We start from the raw sequence: 20,845 nt of genomic DNA on the forward strand, positions 1-20,845 counted from the left end.
CCTGGGCAGGAGAATAAAGTTTGCAAATTAAATAGGTCCATATATGGACTTAAGCAAGCTTCTCGCTCGTGGAATAAAAGGTTTGATGAGATCATTAAAACCTACGGCTTTCATCAGAATGAAGATGAACCTTGTGTTTACCAACTCAAGGAAAACCAAGTAGTAGTATTCCCGGTCCTTTATGTTGATGACATTTTGATCATTGGCAACAATGTTAAGAAAATGACTCACATCAAGGAATGGCTTGACACTCAATTCGACACGAAAGACTTGGGTGAGGCAGCCTATGTTCTCGGTATTCAGATTATCAGAAACCGGAAGAACAGATCCCTTGCTCTCTCTCAAACAGCTTACATTGACAAAGTTCTAGAGAGATTTTCCATGACTATTACCAATGGGGCTAATATGCCCTCTAGACATGGTATCCGTCTATCTAAGGAACAGTGTCCTACTGATCCTCAAGAGATAGAAGACATGGCGAAAATTCCTTATGCTTCTGCAGTTGGAAGTCTAATGTATGCTATGCTATGCACTAGACCTGACATCTGCTATGCAGTTGGAATCGTGAGCAGGTATCAGTCAAATCCAGGACGGGTACATTGGAATGTTGTTAAGTATATTTTGAAATACTTAAAGAGTACAAGAGATTATGTATTAGTCTACAAGGGTGGTGCTTTAAATCCCTTAGGCTATACAGACTCAGATTTCCATGGATGTCTTGAAGACAGGAAATCTACATTTGGGATGGTGTTTATTCTTGGGGGGTGGAGCAGTGGTTTGGAGAAGTGCTAAACAAACTGCGACTTCGGATTCTACCATGGAGGCAGAATACATAGCTGCGGCTGAAGTAGCTAAAGAGGTTGTCTGGCTTAGGAAGTTCTTCACCAGTCTTGGTGTAGTTCCTGGAATGGAAAAGCCTCTAGTTCTGCTTTGTGATAACAATGGAGCTATAGCCAACAGTAAGGAACCTCGGAGCCACAAGAGAAGTAAGCATATAGAAAGAAAGTATCATATTATCAGAGAATATGTGGCAAGAGGGGATGTACTGGTGGTGAAAGTGGATACGCAGGACAACTTAGCTGATCCATTCACCAAAGTCTTGGCAGTAACTTCATTCGAAAAGCACCGTCAGAATTTAGGATTAATTGAAATGTACTGATTTGTTTTATATTAGTGCAAGTGGGAGTTTGTTGGGTTTTATGCCCTAAATAAAACTCTATTTCAATGTAATCCAGATTATTCAATATAAATAAAGTAACAGAAGTATTTTTCATTCATTTGTGTATGTTTTGGTTCACTTAATCAATTGTTTGTCTATTTGATTTATAAATTCATCCAAACCCCTTTCACATACTTGATCATGTTTATTGTGTTGTCAACACAGTGGAAAGTAAACATGACTATGTGAATAAAGTATTCCTAGATTTATCAGAACACTGGGTTTTACTTATATGACAATCTACAACAGAGTTTACTTGCATTTGGAGAAATGTTATGTTCTTTCTAGAACATAGGTTAAAGTAAAGCTCAGGTTGGATGCATGGAGTATGCATTGGAATGGACCGATATTGAACTTTGAAATAGATTTATGAAACTTACCGTAAATATCTATTCAATTCAGTATCATAAGTTGATCCTAGATCACATGATCGAAATCCTGATATGGTTAGGCTAAATCTCAAGAGTGTTATTCGTGTTCTTTGATTTGTTAGTTAAGCCTAATTTTTGGTCAGGGCAATACATACATTTTGGGAACACGGTAGTACGATTGAGTGGGAGCGCTAACATAAATATGGAATCTATAGCTTCTATCTGGCGAATAGTAAGCAAAGGGTGATTTCCTTCGAGCTTAACCAAACAAGATAAATGATTGAGTACTCATTTCACTTAGTTGAAATATCATTTATACAGGGTTAAGTGTTTTAAGGATAAAATACATTGTAGGGTGTTACGGTAAATTAGTCCCTTTACAGTGTAAATCATCCATATAGAGGATCATTGATCACATTAGGATTATAACAATGGATAACTAATGATGTGTCTATATGGTGGAACATATAGAGCATTCTATATACTGAGAGTGCAATTCTGAGTTCTATGTCTGGATTCAACGAAGAATCAATAAGTCAGTGAATTTAAGTGGTAAATTCTAGATCTGCTTATTGGAAGCTCGGATATATAGACCCATGGTCCCCCCACTAGTTGAGATAATATTACTTGTAAGACTCATTTAATTGATTTTAATTAATCAATTATAATTCTCAAGATATTTGTGTCTATTTGAGAATTTATCACTTATTAAGGGCAAAACAGTAAATAGAGATTTTGAAGGGCATATTTATTAATTAGGAAACTTTAATTAGTTTTATTATTAATAAAATAAATGACAATATATTATTTGATAATTAATTTTAATTATTAAATAATTAGATTTGACATTTATGTAGTTGAACAAAGGAATTGGCAGTTTTTGACAAAACAGGAAACTATCAATGTAGGAAAAGGAAAGTTGGAAAAGTGGCAAGCCTTGTTTCCACAATGCCTAGGCCGTCCACTTAAGCTTCCTTTCCTCTTTGATTTTTTCAATTTTAAATGTCAATTAATTCAATCATAGCCCTGGGTGGTCTTCTATAAATAGAAGGCAAAGGCTTCAGTTTTCAACACAATTGATTCACAACATTATTCTGACAGAATTTTCTCTCTGAAAATTCTCTCTGAGCCGCCACCCTCTCTCTCTCTCTATTCCTTCACTGTTTCGAAATCTATAAGTGTTAGAGTAGTGCCCACACACATCAAGTAATACCTCAATCATAGTGAGGAAGAATGTGTAGAATTCAGAAACAACAAAGAAGGACTATCGAACTCAGATCTTGATTATACTCTGCTACAGAAAGGAATCAAGGGTTAGAGATCTGAGTGGGAGGAGACATATATTCCGCTGCACCCAATGTAAGATTTCTGAAACTTTTATGTGTTTAATTTTCCATCGTTTTAGAAGTTCATATTTAGGTTGTTAAATCAACATACTTGTGAGTAGATCTAAGTTCCTGGTAAAATAACTTCCAACAGTCTCTATGCTAAGGCAGTACGTTTTAGACCCTGCTCATGTACTAAGTTATGAAAATCTTGAGCTACAACAAGACTTATCATATGAAGAACAACCAGTTCAGATCCTAAACAGAAAGGATAAGGTCCTTCGGAACAAGACCATAGCTTTGGTCAAATTACTCTGGAGGAACAGCAAGGTGGAGGAAGCCACCTAGGAGTTAGAATCTGACATGAGAGGTCAATATCCAGAGTTGTTCAGGTTAGATTTTGAGGACGAAATCCTTTTAAGGGGGGATAATTGTAAAGACTGCTTAGCTTTAATTTAGAAATTAACAAATAATTAGGATTTAATTATGAAACTTGTTTATTAGTCTTATATTATTTATTCATGATGGTTTATTTGAATTCAGATTGTATTTTATATGTCATATATAGAATTTCATAGTTTTGCATGTTTTGTGCCCGGTAGAATTAGAGAACGCTGTTTGGCTACTTGAATCACATATGAGTATTTTTGTATAGCGAGGCAGTATAGTTAGACATTGGGAATGTCGAGAATAGTCAAAATTTTAGAGTTGAAAAAAATACCCCTAGGTGACCTTTTATGACTTTTAGTGTGGGAGAGGCAAAACGGTCTTTTTGCCCATTTGTTGTAACGTCCCCGTTTCAAACCTCCATTGGGCCCTTACACCCACGGACTAATGGCTCTTATACACGAGTACACCACTCTGACTGCTTCCTGGATTGATGACTGACTCTACAGACCAACATGAGTGTTTTCAGCGTGGTTTGTCCTCACTCACACGCATCCTGGGAAAACTTCCCAGGAGGTCACCCATCCTTGAAATTACTCCAGGCCAAGCACGCTTAACTGTGGAGTCAGTCATCAATCCAGGAAGCAGTCAGAGTGGTGTACTCGTGTATAAGAGCCATTAGTCCGTGGGTGTAAGGGCCCAATGGAGGTTTGAAACGGGGACGTTACAAATGGTATCAGAGCCTTGACCCAGCCGGAAGTGTGGTCGACGAGGACGTCGGACCCCGTAAGGGGGGTGATTGTGACAGTGAGTAGTCCCGTGATCCGTAAGGGGAAACAACGGGTAAGCTGTGCAATCCCACACCGCCTCGGAAAGGTCAAGTGGGATGATTCTGAGACTGTGTAGGTATGGGACTACACAGTTAAAGAGGGCTTAAATGGATTGATTGGTACTACCTATATCAACAAGGTGCATCTTGTTTTTCGGTAGCCCATCTCGAAAGAACTCCACAGTTAAGCGTGCTTGGCCTGGAGCAATTTCAGGATGGGTGACCTCTTGGGAAGTTTTCCCAGGAAGCGTGTGAGTGAGGACAAAGCACGCTGGAAATACTCGTGTTGGTCTGTAGGGTCAGTCATCAGTCCATGAAGCAGCCAAAGTGACGTACTTGTGTATAAGAGACATTCATTCTGTGGGTGTAAGGACCCAATGGAGGCTTGAAGCGGGGACGTTACATTTGTATTTTTTCCTTTAGTGGACTTTGTTTTAACTTAATAATTATATTTTTAATTTAATTCTAAGCTGATACTTATTTAATAAAACCTTTTTATTATTTTCATTTTACAAAAATAAGAAATTTGAAAAAAAGAAAGCATCTTCTCTCTCAACTCTCTCTCTCTCTTTCGAACCCACCTAGAACCTGCTAGGGTTGGTGTGTTTCTCTGCAATTCAAGCTAGATTCAGTAGGTTGTTGGTGGTATCAAGCTCTAGGTAAGCTCTTAGTAACCTCCTAGTAACCTCCTCCTTAATTTCTTGAATTGTAAGAAAATGGGTTTTGCATGAAGTTGTGATTTTAGCTACTGTTGTTGCTGTTAGTGTTTGATATTGTTTTTTGAGGTTTGTTTATATTTAGATATATTGATTTGAGCATGTTTTGATAGCTAGTTTGTTGTTTGAGCAAGCTTTGAGTTTTAGAACTCAAGCTTGGCTCTTAAATGGTGTTTTTTGATCCTGAGCTTGGGTAGTTATTTTATTGCTTGGAATATGTCTTTTTGGGGTATAATATGCAGGTTTGGAAGGTTTGGCAAAATTTGGAATCGATTTGGTTAGGTTTTGGAATTTTTGGGATTTCTGGTATAAGCCGGCTAACCGGTTTTACAGGACTTGTAATTAGTCCAATTCCCTGTGGTTCGACCTCACCTGTGTGAGTTTACTACTTGATTGCGTATAATCTGCATTTTTAATTTGCATTTTTAATTTTCTGCTTTCAAAAACTTGTTGCTATAATTTATAAACACTACGCAAGTATACGCAATCAAGTAGTAAACTCACACAGGTGAGGTCGAACCACAGGGAATTGGACTAATTACTACTAAATTATACTATTGATTCTATCTGGTAAAAGATACTTTTATGAATTAAATAAGACAATTCAGAAAATTAAAAATAACAAAGGAAGATTAATCAAGATAAGAAAATAGGGAGACGAATCCTGTTGTTAAGTTACCAATGTTAATGTCTAAATGCTATCCTTCTCTTGAAGTGAATGACAGATTATGAATTAACCTAGCTCTTTTCAGATCTTCTAGGTTCTAAATCTCATGCTCTCTAATTAATCTCTTAATTAAACTAACATGAAATCAACATTAAGCAATAATCTAAATGTCACAAAGGCTATGTAAATACTTTCGTTTCACATCAAAACCTAGACTATCCAATTTTAGCATTCTCAATTCTCACTTTTTCAGATTTCGAATTGAGATCATAAAACATGTAAAAGGTGATCAATCTTGCACATGGAAATTAAACACAAATATGAATAGTATTCACAATCAAGATGGAGGAATGGCAATTAATCATTAACTAGGAAAAACTTAGACAACATTCATCATTCTCCCTAAATAGGAGTTTAGTTCAAAACATCCATAATCAAATCCATAATTAACATTAAAATAGAAAAGAACATAGAAAAATTAAAGAGAAGAGAAAGAACTAGTTGAAGCAATTGATCCGGGTCGCCACAAGCCGCTCTTCTAGCCTCCTCCTTTGTTTCTAGGGTTCAAATTCTGAATAAACCCTAATTTCCACGAACCCCATCTATTTAAACCAAGTCTCATCCTTAAAATTCGTGAAATTACAAAACTGCCCAAAAATCTCGTCTCTGGGTCCCTGTCGCGACTGGCAAAGCCCCCGTCGCGACGGGGTTAAACTTTGAAACTTTGAGATTTTCGCTGCCAGTTCCCGTCGCGACTAGCAAATTCCCCGTCGCGGCGGAACGGGCAGAGACACCAATCTTGGTTTTTCTTCTCGATTCTTTCACCACTTGTCCTCAATTCTTGTACATACTTTCTTTAAACACCCAAGGACCTGAAACAAAAGAATCAAGCATAAAATAGCCCTAAAACTAGAAACAAAGAGTGAAAACTAACCGAAAATATGACCCGAAACTTAGACTAATTTTAGCCTAACAACTTGTAAAACAGGTTACCTGGATTTGCTGCTGGGTTCCCCAAAAAATTTGTGTTGTCGATTCGTGCTAGTTTCAGAGCTGGTTAATTCCCTGCTAGTTTAGGTATTTCCATGTTAAGTTACAGTAGATAGGTTTTTGGTTAGAACCTAAGTTCCCGGTCGTGATTTAGCGTGTCACTTATTCGTGTTGTTATCGATGTTATTTAGGAGCCTGTAATTCGCCGAGCAGTTGTTCCACTCACGTTGGCCGACACACCTAAATTCAGAATCAAGGTAAGATTAGTATAATGTCATGCCTATGTTATTACATGTTTGGCATACATGTTAGTATTGCCTGTTAGAATACATTGATAGCAGTAATACTATACTTAGAATTGTACTGATTACTAATATATGTATGTTGGCTGAAATACTGATCGATGATGTCACATCAATAAGACTAGAGTATGACTAGCATATTGAGTATAGGTTGACATTATGGTCGATAGTATTGTCTTATGAACGTTTTAGACTCAGTACCGTGTGGGACACGGGGATAGGGTTATGATCGGGTGTATGGGCGCCTAGATATAACCGGGGTATATCTATATTTTATGTTATGCTTTTCTTACTGAGTCTGTCCACTCAAAGTGCTATTTCTATGTGTAGGTAAGGGCAAGGCTAAAGCTGAGAAGTCGTGAGAGCGAGCAGGTAAAGATTGTACATGTCACGGCGGTTAGACCTAGAGCATATGATCTTTGGGACAGCAGGGCTTTTTGCTGTATAGTCGCTAGGTGACAAAACTTTTGTATATGAATAGCAAACTTTTGTAATGTATTTTGTAAACGGGATCCCGAGATTTTATAAATGTATTACTTTATGTTTCTAGTTAAATAAGCAAATTTTAATTCATCACATTTTTCGCTAATCTCGTTGATTAGCAACGAGATGCACAATACATTAAAAATTACGTTAACATGCCTAAATTAGTTAGGGTGTAACAAATGATGTGAACCATGCAACATAAAAGCGATTTCTGATCTTTTATTAATAATTAGTAAATCTGATTATATTGAAATGAGTTTTATTATTTAGGGCACAAAACCCAACACCTCGTACCCAGATCATGTTATCTGGAGAAGATTTGTAGCAGGTGGTGTTGTGTGACTTCATTGACAACCAGAGAATGCTATTTGGAATGATGTATACTTTTCTTTAATCTAATTAATCTTATATATGAAATTCTAGTTAAATTATTATAAAACACTAATATTTAATAATTCAATGCAGGCACATCTCGGAGATCATAAATGATTTGAGAAGATTTTTCAAGTTTTACGACCCAGAGTTTCTCGCAGTGACTGGTATCAACGATGAAGAGAAGAATGAGTCTTTTGAGAATACGTCAAATCGATTGGCTGTTTGGTTATTATCGATGAATAATAGCCACCAAATGTTCTTTACTCCCTAGAATATTTGGTACACTATTTAATTTTTTTTGTGCTAATTGTTTATTTCTATATTATAACTTGAAATAATTTTTATACTATCTTACATATATCCCAATATAATTTTTTAGTGCGCATTGGATGCTAGAGATCGTTGCGCTAGGGAAAATTATCCAATTAGGCCCTATGTGGCCACAAAGTTCCCTTACAAATTATTGCAATTTTGGAAAGGTAATAATTTAATTACTCTTTCTGTAATCAATTTTTTAATTAACTTATGAATTAAAATGTTAATATAATTTTTAAACACAACATACCAGATTATAGGGGCATCAAATGCGTATCTTGGATCGTGGCTAGGAATTTCACTAGCAAATTGTCCAAGACAACCTAAAAACCCAGAATATGGTTTTTATGTTTTGAAATACATGACTGATATCGTTGAATGTGCAAACCCCAACTGTTATATACAAGATCAAAAAACTGTAAATTTTAATTATTAATTATCGTATTTATTATATTGACAAATAATAAAATATATAAACTAAGATAAATTTTTACTTTTTTTTTACAGTTTGGAGAAAAGCAAACATACAATCTAAAACTGAATTATTACCATTACAACGACAGTAAATAGAACGATTAATGGCGGTGATTCACGAAGGCTTGGACGAATGATGCTGAAAGGCCTAAGAATTTTTTCCCTAGCTTATTTTTTTTTAGATTAACTTGTAATTAGATTTATTAACTTGTTAATACTTAGACTAATTTTACAATATTTGTGTAATATATACTTGTAATTTAACTAATTGCTTCTATGAAATGAAATTAATTATATTTGCTAATCATAAAATTAATTTAAATAATATTTAATTTAGGTTTTAAAAAAAATGAATACTTAATTTAAATTTAAATTAAATAATATTTAATATAAATTAATAAATATATAATTTAAATGAATTAAATTTCTTGATTTATAATAAGTTTTTAACTGAAAAAAATAATTATTATTGATTTGGCGTCAATTTTTAGGCCTATAACGTCGGTTATATGTGCATATAGCATCAGTTATTTGTATATAACCGACGCCATAGTGTACATATGGCGTCTGTTCTTTGATAATAACTGACGCCATAGGGTAACATTTAGCATCTGTTGTTTTCAACCCTACATGCTACTTGAATCAACGTCGGTAGCGAATTTTGCTAAAACCAACACTGAAAAAACCTTAAAAATTGCCTCTAAAGCTCAAATTTGTAGTAGCGGCTGTAAATCTTTGTAACCCGAGTGAGTATCAGACCAGATTTGTTTGAATAAAAATTGTGATAGTGTAAGGTAGAGTCTAAACTAGAGAGAGAAACTTCTTATCGTAATCTCTTAGAAATTTGTGAAGATTCTTGTAACCTTGTAAACACTAATATCAATAGTGATATTGCTACTATTGTTCCAACTGAGATGCAGAGCATTACACATGGCTCAAACTCGTTAAACCTGATGATGCTTTTTTATTTTACTACTTAATTCATTATCTTGAATTCTTGAGATTTTTTAGTATATTATTTCTTGATCGTGTTGCGTGTTTTGTTGGTACTGTAAACTGAATTGTAAGTGAAAATAATAAAAATAAATAGGGCTTAAGATATTTTAGGGGAAAAGGAAAAATAAAAGAACTGGGTATGAAATATTAGATATTTTCTTCACTCAATATTGAGCAATGAGCACCACTTAAAAGATTGTAGGAAGAGCCAAAATGATTTTGTTTGGACTTTGGGGGCCCAAGCTATGTTGGCATTTACCTTTGTCTCCACTCTACACCTTGATAATAACATACTTACTTTATTATCATTTCAGTTCCAGAAGTTGTAAAAGTAAATGTAAAGGGCCTTTGATAATCAAGAGAAAAAAAAAATGAGGTGAACAAACGTATGGATTGAGTTGTCAGATGTAAGAAAGGTAATTTGGTATTGGTAAAGATAATGAAGATGGGATGTCAAGTCATAATCTATACCTCTTGTAATTGGCATTATTCAAAAAATAATGCTCCCTATACTAATGCACTTAACATGTGCACAACCAACCTATATCTTATTCCATTGCCCACTTTTCATACCAAATACAAGACATGAGTAGTCTAATTAGTGTCTTAGTGATAAGGTTTGTTGTGGACATATATATATATACATATATATATATATATATAATTAGCAAATGATACAATGGAATCCTAGAATGTTAAATTATTAAAGAAATTAATCAACTTTATCAACGTTGTCTTTCAATAGTTTAAATTGATTAAAATTACTCATTTTAGAAAATTAAATTCAATGTTCTGTGAAGCTTAGCTTATTATTAAGGAGAGCATTCTTAAAAAGAAAAAAAAGCAAAGAATAATGTATCTGGCAATTTTAGCCTTAATTAAAAATTTAGTTATCATCAATTACTGCAACATATTTTTTGATTAATGATGACATAAATATCATATGAGTTGTTTTTAGTTATTTATTTATTATTTTTTTTTATTTGTTACTCTCTTTTTGAGAAATTATTTGATTAACTTTTATTGACATTTTATATGTGAAATGCCAATTACTAGTGATCTTTTTTCTGGTATCAAATTGTATTTTCCAGCATGGATCTTCTTTTTGTTTGAATATTCGATAATAAATGTGGTAGTTTCGTTATTTAATGATGTGAATATATCAATGCAGTAGTATATAATATTACTAAATCAGATATAATTATATTAATTATGTGCAAATTTTCTAAAAAAAATTATATTTATTATATTGGTCGGTTATATTGAAGTGATGATGCGAAATTAATGGACTTCATTAACTTTTTTTTTTGATAGGATGGACTTCATTACTAATTAAAAGCAGTAGTATATAAATATTTATATCTCGATACGATAAGTAGGTCATAGTCTTTAATTTGTCAACGATAAAAAAAAAATAAGCTACAGAGAAAACGTTTAATTAAATGATTTTATATTAATCAGATCTAATCAAAAAATGTGGCAACATTAATTATGTCTAGTGTACATGCATCAAAAGAATTAATGATTCTGATCGAAGAATTGCACTACTACACAAACGAAAGTCAATACAGATAGAATAAACGATTACAAATTAAAAGAAGACATATATATGGTAGCTAGTTATACATATATAGCTATAGCCTTATTCTTCTACATTAAATATTGTTTTGAACTAAAATTTGCCTCTTAGAAGCAAATAAACCATACACGTAAATATATATGGTTTTAATTGTAAATATTGTTCTTCATATATAATTCTAAAACTTGTATAAATACTACATAATAATTAAGGAAAGAAAGAAGCAGAAGAAGAACAAGGAATTGAGAATAGGGGTGATTGTGATTCTTAGAGAGCTTGAAGGTGGAGGCATATAGTAGTTGGGATAGTATGAAGCCGGCGGAGCATCACCCACCGGCATATATGGGGGACGTGGCATAATAGGAGTAGGATATTGGGGACTGTTATTACTGCCACCTTCACCGCCGGGAGGACCATAATTACCGCCGCCTCCGCCGCAAATATTCTCTTGGCAAGGAGGTTTAGGCATTGGAGGAGGTGGGCATTCTGGTTCTTTGTAGGGCGGTGGAGAAGGCGGCGGAGGAGCTGGTGGCGGCGGGCATTCGACGACTGGTGGCGGTGGTGTTGGCAAGGGCTCACATGGGTTTTCACACGCGTCGCACATCGTGCATGCTACTTGCTCTTTCGACACAACTGAGGCCTCCTTGGTAGTAGTGGTTGCTGTTGCATTGTTTGAATGGCTTAGAACAAGTAGAATAATGGAAAATATTAGGAGTGAGATTTGTGTAACAATGGAATTTGCCATTGCTACTAGTCACTACTTTTGATTAGAGAGAAAAAGAAAGAGAAAGGGAGAGAAAGAGATGGGAGGTGATGAGGAAAGGTGATGGCAATATATATTAGCTATATAGGGATTTGGTATATGGTATGAGAAGAGTGCATGTGTATTGGTGACCGCACCATATGTCGGTGTATTATCTTCTACGATACCTCAAATGAGAGACAATTATAAAAAGAGTATTGCTATTAAAGACTAGTAGTACCTAATACTTTCTTCACATGTTGCGTTGCGATTGATTAGCGATACTCCCTCAAAGTTATTATATTAAATTATATGGGACACGATACTTAGTTGAACCAATAATGGTATTAACACATAGGAGAATGTTAGACACTAGGTGCACTTTAGCATTTCTCTTGTAAAAAATAAAAAATTAAATAATTTATTTAATTTATGTATTGTAGTCAGAGTAAAAACCAAAGGTAGTTAACAAGTTTATTTCAACCACACTTTAATGCAAACACGTCCATCGGTCCATGTGATATAATTTGTCTTTACTGCGTATGAACATGAAACATAGCTGTATAAGCTACTGGTTATATAGTTCAATGGTTCTTCTGAATTTTGATTATAGACTTTAGTTTGATGTGTTGTTGAATGTTAATTTATATGTACAATAAAGCTAGTTATTAGTAAAATTTATCACTAGTTATGGAAAATCATATAAAGCTAGCACACTTATAGAATTTTTACATTATATATAGTTATATACAGGGGCGACCCACATATAACCGAAGTGGGGCAGTCGTCCACTTGAAAAAAATATATATACAATTTAATTAGTTACGATATATATTTGTAATAATTAAAAATAATATTTTTGAACATAATATTAAATTTGGTGTAATGATTAAGCATATCTTGTTAGAGAACAAGAATTATAATCTCATTAAATGTATTTTTCTCCTTTTCAAATTTACTTCTTTGCCCCTCTCACTTACCAAAAAAAAAAATTACACTCCCCTCATTTTAAATCCTAGGTTCCCTACTGGTTTTATATAATATTAAGAGATTTTTTCTATTATAGACTAAAAATAGATGAAATTTACATTTATGACCCCAAAAAAGGAAATAAACAAAAATGGAAATTAAAAAGTTGGTAATTACAAAAATACCGGCTGAGAAAACGGAAACTCCATCTTCTTCGTGACCAGCCGCACCATTCTTCGTGACCCAGCCGTCCAACCCCAACAACCCAATCTCAACCATTTTTCTTCCAAAAACCAGCAAAATCAAATTCAATTCAAAATGTAGAACTCCTAGGAAACCAGCTGAATCCCGAAAATCCAAAATCAAAAACGAAAAGGAAAAAAAAAAACCAGGAAACCTCCATTGATGTACAAAAAAAACTCAAAAACAACAATCATTGAACAAAGAAATCGCGATCAGAGGAGAAGAACCGAGTAGAAGGAGAGCTGGAAATCAAAGAAACTCACCCATGATTGAATCAGAAGGAGAATTGAAGGTAAACAAATTTTTTCATGAACGTGAAAAAAATTTTTAGTGTAGATGAATAGAAATTTGATATTAATTGATGAAAACCGGATTAAATTGAAATAATAATGAAATATTGATGAAGCTGAGAAAAAAACAACAACGGTTTGCATGAAAATAAACATTAAGGCATATAAATAGTTGCTACAGTGTTTTATTCTGAAACTGTTGTTTACAAGTTGTTTTACAGTGGAATAATAGTTGTTTGGGATCTACAAACTGGAAAATATGAATCTATTGTTATTAATTACTGATCAGTTTTGAAATAGTTGTTTGATAGTTGATTTAACCTATATAAATAGTCGGCCAGCTGAAAGTGTTACATGCATAAGTTATTGGTGGAAAGAGTTGTTTATTGGTTGTTTTGGCAGATTAAAATAGTTGTTTGCAACTACAAAAACTGAACCAAGTAAATAATTTACATTATTTCAGGAAACGGAACCATTACAAATATTGGTGCAGAGCAATGGGCATTGGGATGACAACAAAAACTATGTTGATTATGAATCAAGTGGAGAATTAATTTCGACCAAGTGCACTTTTGAGGAACTAATGAGAATAATGATGGAAGAACTCCAATGCAACCATGAATCAACACAACTACAACTGAAATATCAACTGAAGGAAGGAGGCCAACCACTACAAATCAAGGATGACAAAAGTCTGTTGTTCTACATAAAGCTATTAACGAAGGAGGTTGATTTCACAAGGTACCCATTGTGTGTGAACAAAACCAGTAACACGGCACCACCTAACCAAACAATGGTGTGGAACAATATGATCATGGAATCGTATGAGAACAACGCAGCACAGGAAGACTTGCAGCAACCTGGAAACAACACGGCAACAACTTCCAAGCAACAACTATCTGCGCAGACGATGGGATATGGGGAAGTTGATACATTTTTCCTAGAAACAGGAACAGTGTCATCAGAATCAACCATACAACAACCAGAAAACAACAGAGAAAAAACTACAGCAGTAGATGAAGATTTCGACTTCACCGACTATGCAAAGCTTGTGGCTGCAGAAATGGTACAACAACTAGAAAACAACCAGGAAGAAGAAGAGGAAGTGGACAACACAGAAATGATGATCATCAATGACAAACGACATGAAACAATAGAGAAGGGGCAAATTTACAAGGACAAAGAAACATTTATAAGTACACTATGCTACTTTGCAATCAAGAAGACATTTCAATACAAAGTAGTGAAATCTTGCACAAAAGAATACAACATAGTGTGTTTGGACACAAACTGCAAATGGAGTTTAAAGGCTAAAAAAAATGGAAACACAGAAACATTCATAATAAGGAGCTACGAAGAAGAACACACATGTGCAGTTACAATAAGATTTGGAGATCAACGACAAGCTACATCAAAGTTGATAGCAGATTTTGTAAAACCAAAATTCTTGAACCTGAAAACAAAGTGCAGCCCTGCAGACATAAAGACAGAAATGAAAGACAAATACGGAATAAAGATGAATTACATGAAAGCATGGCGTAGTAAAGAGCGAGCACAAACCCAGCTACATGGAAATGCTAAAGAGTCGTACAATCTCTTGCCAAGATACCTGTACATGCTACAGATTACAAATCCAGGTAAAAAAAATTTAAAAATTTTACTTTGAAAATATTTGTGAAAAAACAGTTGTTTTTGCGTTGTTATTTCGTTGAGTACATGTTGTTTGACAAAATCCTGTTTGATTAAAATTCAGGAACATTAATAGACATAGAGAAAGATGATGATGACAGTTTCAAATATGCATTTGTTGCATTGAATGCTGCTATAAAAGGTTGGCCAAACTGCAAACCAATCATCGTGGTAGACGGTACATTCCTAAAGGCCGCGTATGGAGGCACGTTGCTCACTGCCAACACACAAGATGCAAAATCGAAAATTTTTCCACTAGCATACTGCATAGTTGATTCTGAGAACGATAAATCGTGGGAGTGGTTCTTAAAAAAAATAAAAGAAGCATTCGGGGTTCGAGAATGTCAATGCCTAATATCAGACAGACATGAAAGCATCATCAAAGCAACTAGGAAAGTGTTCCCTGAAATAACACATGGCTACTGCATCTTCCACCTCTTGTCGAACCTCAAAACAAAATTCAAGAAAAATGCAAAGCATTTCAGAGTGCCATTCTTTGCGGGTCGCAAAAGCTTACACAGAAATGGAGTTTGAATTCCATATGAGGGAGCTAGACAACTTGGATAAGCGCATAAGACCGTACCTGGAGAAAATTGGCCATGAAAAATGGTCAAGGTATCATTCAGAAAACAACAGGTGAAAACTAATAAGAAGGATAAAATTAATGATATATTCACATATTTAGAGCGTTGTATTTGCGTTGTTTTTGCGTTGCGTTTGAGTTTTTTTTCAAAAGTAGAACTATGACAGAAACTGTCCAAATTATAGGTACTCTACCATGACATCAAACATAGCTGAGGCACTGAACTCAGCAAATTTAGCAGCAAGGGAAACACCAGTGACAACATTAATGGAGTGCTTGAGGGCACAAATGCAAGAGTGGACATACAATAATAGAAAGGAGGCACAAAAATGCACAACAAGGCTGACACCACCATCTGAGAAAAAACTCATAGGGAACTATGTACAGTCATTGCGACTAACAGTAAGTTAAAATTATCGTTCGCATAAAGTAAAATGAAAACAGTTGTTTTTGCATAGTTTTTTGGTTGTTTTAAAGTTGGTTTAAAACATGCAGGTGAAACCAGCAAACCAGAACCTGTTTGAGGTGATAGATGAAGACAGAACAAGAATAGTAAACTTGAAGGAGAAGACGTGCACATGCAATAGATTTCAAAAAGATGAAATGCCATGTAACCATGCAGTCGCCGTCATGAAGGACTTGAACATAAACACATACAACTACTGTGCACAATACTACACATCAAAAGCATGGCTGCAAACATATGAAGAAACAGTATACCCAGTTGGAAACGTAAGAGAATGGGAACTTCCAGAATTTTTTGAAGACATCATAGTGTTGCCTCCAAAGGAGAGAATCAAGTCTGGAAGGCCGAGGAAAAGAAGAATGGCAGCAGCTTGGGAAACAAAGAAACAAAACAAGTGTGGCAAGTGTGGACAAAAGGGACATAACAAAAAGACCTGCAGAAGAATTACAGCATAGAAGTGGAAACAACTACACATCAACCAAAAAACAACTATATTAAAACATTTAGAAAACACATACTGCATATTACGATTGGTTGTTACATACATTTTTTTATTGTGATTTTTTATGTGGAGAGATATTGATAATAGGGAATTGGTATTATTATCATTAATATACAAAAGAACATCAAATATTATAGTTAAATAATTAAATGAGTGGAAGAAGGTTGAAATTAATAAGAAGGAAAAATAAACTACATAAAGTGATTACAAATGCAATTTAGTTGTTTGTCAGATGGTTGTAATAAGGTTGTTAATAGTATGCTGTCATGAGTAAGAGTAAATATAAAGATTAAAAATCCAAAAATATGAACAAATTAAAAACCAATTCCAATTAAGAAAAAAACATGATAGAAACAACAACTTGTCTATGATTATGAACATAATCTGGTAATAGAAAAAACAAAAGCTAGATAAAAAAAAGTAGTATTTCCAACAACAACCAATAGATAACTAAGACAAATTCTTCTTTGGACCCTTTGGAGGAGCCTCATCTTCACTATCAATAAAATCCACTTCTTTCATGCGAGCATACTTATAGAACAACACAGCAAGCCTATCACGGTGTTTCTCAACATCAAATATGGGAGGAATCGGTTTCATATCAATAAAGTATTCGGCGAACGATGCAACGAAACAACCACAGTCACTGCAAAACAACCAAAAAACAACAGCAGAAAAACTTAAAAAAGGAAAATAACATTACAAATTTTAAAAACATTTGAAAAATAAAAAATAAAAACAACTTACTTCGAGGTTTGTTGAGGCAAACCATCAACCTTAACAACTTTGAAAGGGTCTAAACAAATCGGTTTGTTTTCCTTTTTGAACTCATCAAACAAAGCAAAAAAGTGGGGCAACAACACCGCAAATGGCTGACAAGCTTTGATAGCAGCACTATCTTTCATAGCAGTCGACAAGGAGTTGTACATGTACATACGCCTTTCCTCAATATTCAATCGACCAAGAATCCAATGTGATTCAGTCTCCATATGGATGATAAAGAAAACATGATCGCACAAATGCCAAGGGGAACCACATAACATTTTTCTACCTCTTATATAATCAGCAATGGCATGCTGGGCAGTTATCAAAGAAAGATTTTTTTTTCTGTGCAATAAATTTTTCATACAAAGCATGAATGGTTTTGAAGAATAAGCAATCGGTGGTTGTGAACTTAACCTTTGGCTCCTTTGCATACTTTCCTTTTTTACGTAGATAGTAAAAAATGATGTCCAGATGCTAAATAATTAAAAATGAGAAATGTTCGAAAATCAGAAAATGAATTATATTTCAACAACTAAAAAACAACCAACAAACAACATGAAGAAAACTATAGACTGAAATTTTTGAAAAAAATCAAAAGAAAAAATAAATTAACTTACAGAAATAGTCAAACATTGGCCAGGATATGCAAGCTTGTGGAACCACATCTTGGTTGCAACATCTTCCACGCCAAAACGAAAAGGGGGAACAATCTTATCCTTACACTTCAAGTAAACCTTCTCCTTGTCATGCCTAACATTTAAAAAAAAAAATGAAACATAAATAGTAAAGTAAAAAACAAAAAATACAAAAACACAACAAAAATGCTGAAAATAAACACTTACGGATCTTTCTTCGATCGACGTCCTTCACCAAGCCACAAGTCAAAATCAATCTCGTCTTTATGTTCTACATCTTCACCAATCTTATCATCGAGAGGACACAACCCAGCCACATACTTAAAAACTCCATAACCAGAACCATCTTTAGAACTAGAAATGGAAGAGTCATACTCCATAAACGGAGACGTCAGCGCTATGGGTTTCTTAGATTTCCTCTTGTCAACAAGAGGAGTTTCTTCAACGGGAATTGGGTCATCTTCAAGTTCAATGTTAGAATCAACATTGAGACCTGTTGCACCCATCTAATATATTTTTTCCACAAAAATGAAAGAAAATAGACAGTGTTAAACACAAAAAGTATGAAGAAACTAAAAAACAACCAAAAAAAAAAAATATACCTCAAAACAAACAAGACGACGATCCGTAACCTCAACATTTTCAGAAACTGAAATCTGTTTACAAGGATCACCACCAATTCCATCTGAAGACATCTGTTTATATATGGTATTAAAAAGGAATTAGAGCATGGTTAAAAAATAACAACCTTTACACAACCAAAAAACAACACAAAAGCAACATTACCATAATCTCAACTGCTTTTACACCGGACTGAACAGTAGCCTCAACATCTATTTGAGTACGGCCGTCATTGAAATCAACAAAATTCTTGATACAGAAAATAAAGGAAAAAGAAAATGGAAAAAAAGTGAAGTTATTTTTTGTGAAAGACTTCAACAACTAAAAAAAAACTACATAACAACTTAAAAATAAAATAAAAACAACAAGTAAAATAAGAAGACCAACAATAAATTGCGAACAACATAATCTATAAACACGTACCTATATAAATAACATAATAAATACAAATAAATAGTCTGAAAAATAGTTGCAAATTTCTGAAAAATAAAACATAACAAGAGACATAACAATAACATAGAATTACAAGACCACTACCTAAAACGGACTTACAACAAAATAAACCACACAAAGTAACTAAAACCTAGTTACATTGTCTACTTATCTACCTTCTCCTCACTATCAGTGGATTCATCATCACTGCCATTATCATTTTTTTCTTTTGAGTCAGAATCTTCATCGGCTTGACCATCCTTCTCTTCACCTTCACTACCCTCCCCTTCTTCATCACCCATAACATTCTCTTCTTCATTTTCATCAGTTTCTTCAGATTCATTTAAATCAAAATCTGCTTCATCACCACCTCCATCATCATCATTGGAAGAGTCACTGCCTTTTTCCTATATTGAAATTACAAATTAAATTAGTATAAAACAACTTAAAAAAAACCGAAAAACAACTATTGAAAAACTAAAATACCTTGGCATAGGAATCGGCAAAAACAGTAGAAAACTGTGTCTGCATTGAACCCATCTGAGCACCAAAAGAAACAAACTGTGCAGACACAAACTTTTTCAACTCAACCAAATCAGATGAAATCTTCTGTTGGGAAGTATGCAACGAATCGATCTTGACCTCCAACCCATGAAATTTCTCAGAAAAGGCATCGAAGCTTGACGAAATGTCACTCGATCAACCGCTGGCTCTTCGGGAAGAGGAAGACTCTTGTAAGAGTTGTAGTCGGTGTCGAACTTGAAACTGCTCAGTTTCAAAGCTTTGAACTCACCAGCCGTGGGCCTCATATTTGAAAGTTGCAGCTGATCAAAAAACACCAAAATAAAAATTTCAATTATGAAGATTATTAATAATGAAAAACAACACAAAAACAACTACTGAAAAACCAAATTACAACAAACAGATATACCTTATCTTTGGAAACATCAAAGATAGTAGTCTTCAAAACTTTGAAAGTAGGTTGACTATTGCATGTCCACTGAGTGATCCTTGGAATACGAGAGCTTTCCTTTTGGCAGTACTTACATTTCATGTACTTACAACACTCGTAGAACCAAACTTGAAGAACATGAGGACAACCAATCAAAGTGTAAAAAACACTCGGCCTCTTTCCCGAACTCCTTGCCTTCCTAACACCCTCAACCCAACTATCAAGCTTACCCTTCAATGAGGAAATAGTCAATTCAAAAGAACTCCGGCCCCAAGCAAATTCATTGTACCTCCCACTATCTACAACATCTAAAATAGACTTGGGTACATTTTTATGCTTAGTGCCACTAAGCAAGAACCACTCCACAAAATACAAAACTGCCAACTTCACAGCATCCTCATCAGAATCACCCCACCTCTTGGTGGTAAAACATTCCCTAACAGATTCCTTAGTGATAGAGGACGAAGTTGGCCAATATCTTTCACAAAGACTATTAACCTCTTGCTTAAAATCTAAGACACTACAAATCACCTTCACAAGCCTAACCCAAAGAATCAATGCAAATTCCTCAATGCTAAACCTAAGCCTAACACCGCGTATCATTACCCACAACTCAGCATCATTAGGTTGCTGAACCTCCCGGAGCAACAACCCATGAAACACTTGGGGTTGAACTTTAAAATCGGGAAGGTTAAGGAAATGACCAAAACAGGTTTTTGAAAACATTTCAAGCTGTACATCTGAAAGACAAGACTTAATGTTCTCTATCACCTGGAAAGTAGCAGTGGAAAAGGCTTTCGCAATGAATAGATTCTTCTGGTCATAAATATAATCCCATTCCTGTATCAATAGAAACAAAATAAATCAGGACAAAAACAAAAAAAACTAAAAAAAAAAACAGAAAACAAATAATAAAAATAATTTT

At 34.4% G+C, this 20,845-nt stretch overlaps 4 protein-coding genes across 6 annotated transcripts; 1 reads left to right on the plus strand and 3 right to left on the minus strand.

Annotated features, from left to right (window-relative positions):
• Positions 1-10,974: 10,974 nt before the first annotated feature.
• On the minus strand, positions 10,975-11,960 carry LOC133033283 (leucine-rich repeat extensin-like protein 3). Its single transcript, XM_061107989.1, has one exon. The coding sequence runs from the start codon at positions 11,774-11,776 to the stop codon at positions 11,228-11,230; it is 549 nt and encodes a 182-aa protein (XP_060963972.1). The 5' UTR covers positions 11,777-11,960; the 3' UTR covers positions 10,975-11,227.
• A 3,516-nt stretch (positions 11,961-15,476) lies between these two features.
• On the plus strand, positions 15,477-16,725 carry LOC133033212 (uncharacterized). The gene is made up of 3 exons (XM_061107869.1): positions 15,477-15,600; positions 15,733-15,949; positions 16,043-16,725. The coding sequence occupies exons 1-3, from the start codon at positions 15,488-15,490 to the stop codon at positions 16,466-16,468; spliced, it is 756 nt and encodes a 251-aa protein (XP_060963852.1). The 5' UTR covers positions 15,477-15,487; the 3' UTR covers positions 16,469-16,725.
• Positions 16,726-16,821: 96 nt separating this feature from the next.
• LOC133033213 (uncharacterized) lies at positions 16,822-18,943 on the minus strand. Of its 3 annotated transcripts, none has more exons than XM_061107871.1 (3): positions 18,518-18,943; positions 17,263-18,421; positions 16,822-17,161 (listed from the first exon to the last, which is right to left on the minus strand). In XM_061107871.1, the coding sequence occupies exons 2-3, from the start codon at positions 17,709-17,711 to the stop codon at positions 16,966-16,968; spliced, it is 645 nt and encodes a 214-aa protein (XP_060963854.1). In that variant the 5' UTR covers positions 17,712-18,421; positions 18,518-18,943; the 3' UTR covers positions 16,822-16,965. The 3 variants fall into 2 exon arrangements, with proteins under 3 accessions (XP_060963854.1, XP_060963855.1, XP_060963853.1); XM_061107870.1 differs by having other exon boundaries at positions 17,263-18,943.
• Positions 18,944-18,968: 25 nt separating this feature from the next.
• Positions 18,969-20,646, minus strand: LOC115713341 (uncharacterized). Its single transcript, XM_061107698.1, has 4 exons — positions 19,900-20,646; positions 19,664-19,792; positions 19,455-19,508; positions 18,969-19,375 (listed from the first exon to the last, which is right to left on the minus strand). The coding sequence occupies exons 1-4, from the start codon at positions 20,644-20,646 to the stop codon at positions 19,133-19,135; spliced, it is 1,173 nt and encodes a 390-aa protein (XP_060963681.1). The 3' UTR covers positions 18,969-19,132.
• Between the last annotated feature and the right edge of the window lie 199 nt (positions 20,647-20,845).

This window comes from Cannabis sativa, unplaced genomic scaffold, assembly GCF_029168945.1.
Source record: "Cannabis sativa cultivar Pink pepper isolate KNU-18-1 unplaced genomic scaffold, ASM2916894v1 Contig3, whole genome shotgun sequence".
Lineage (NCBI taxonomy): Eukaryota > Viridiplantae > Streptophyta > Magnoliopsida > Rosales > Cannabaceae > Cannabis > Cannabis sativa.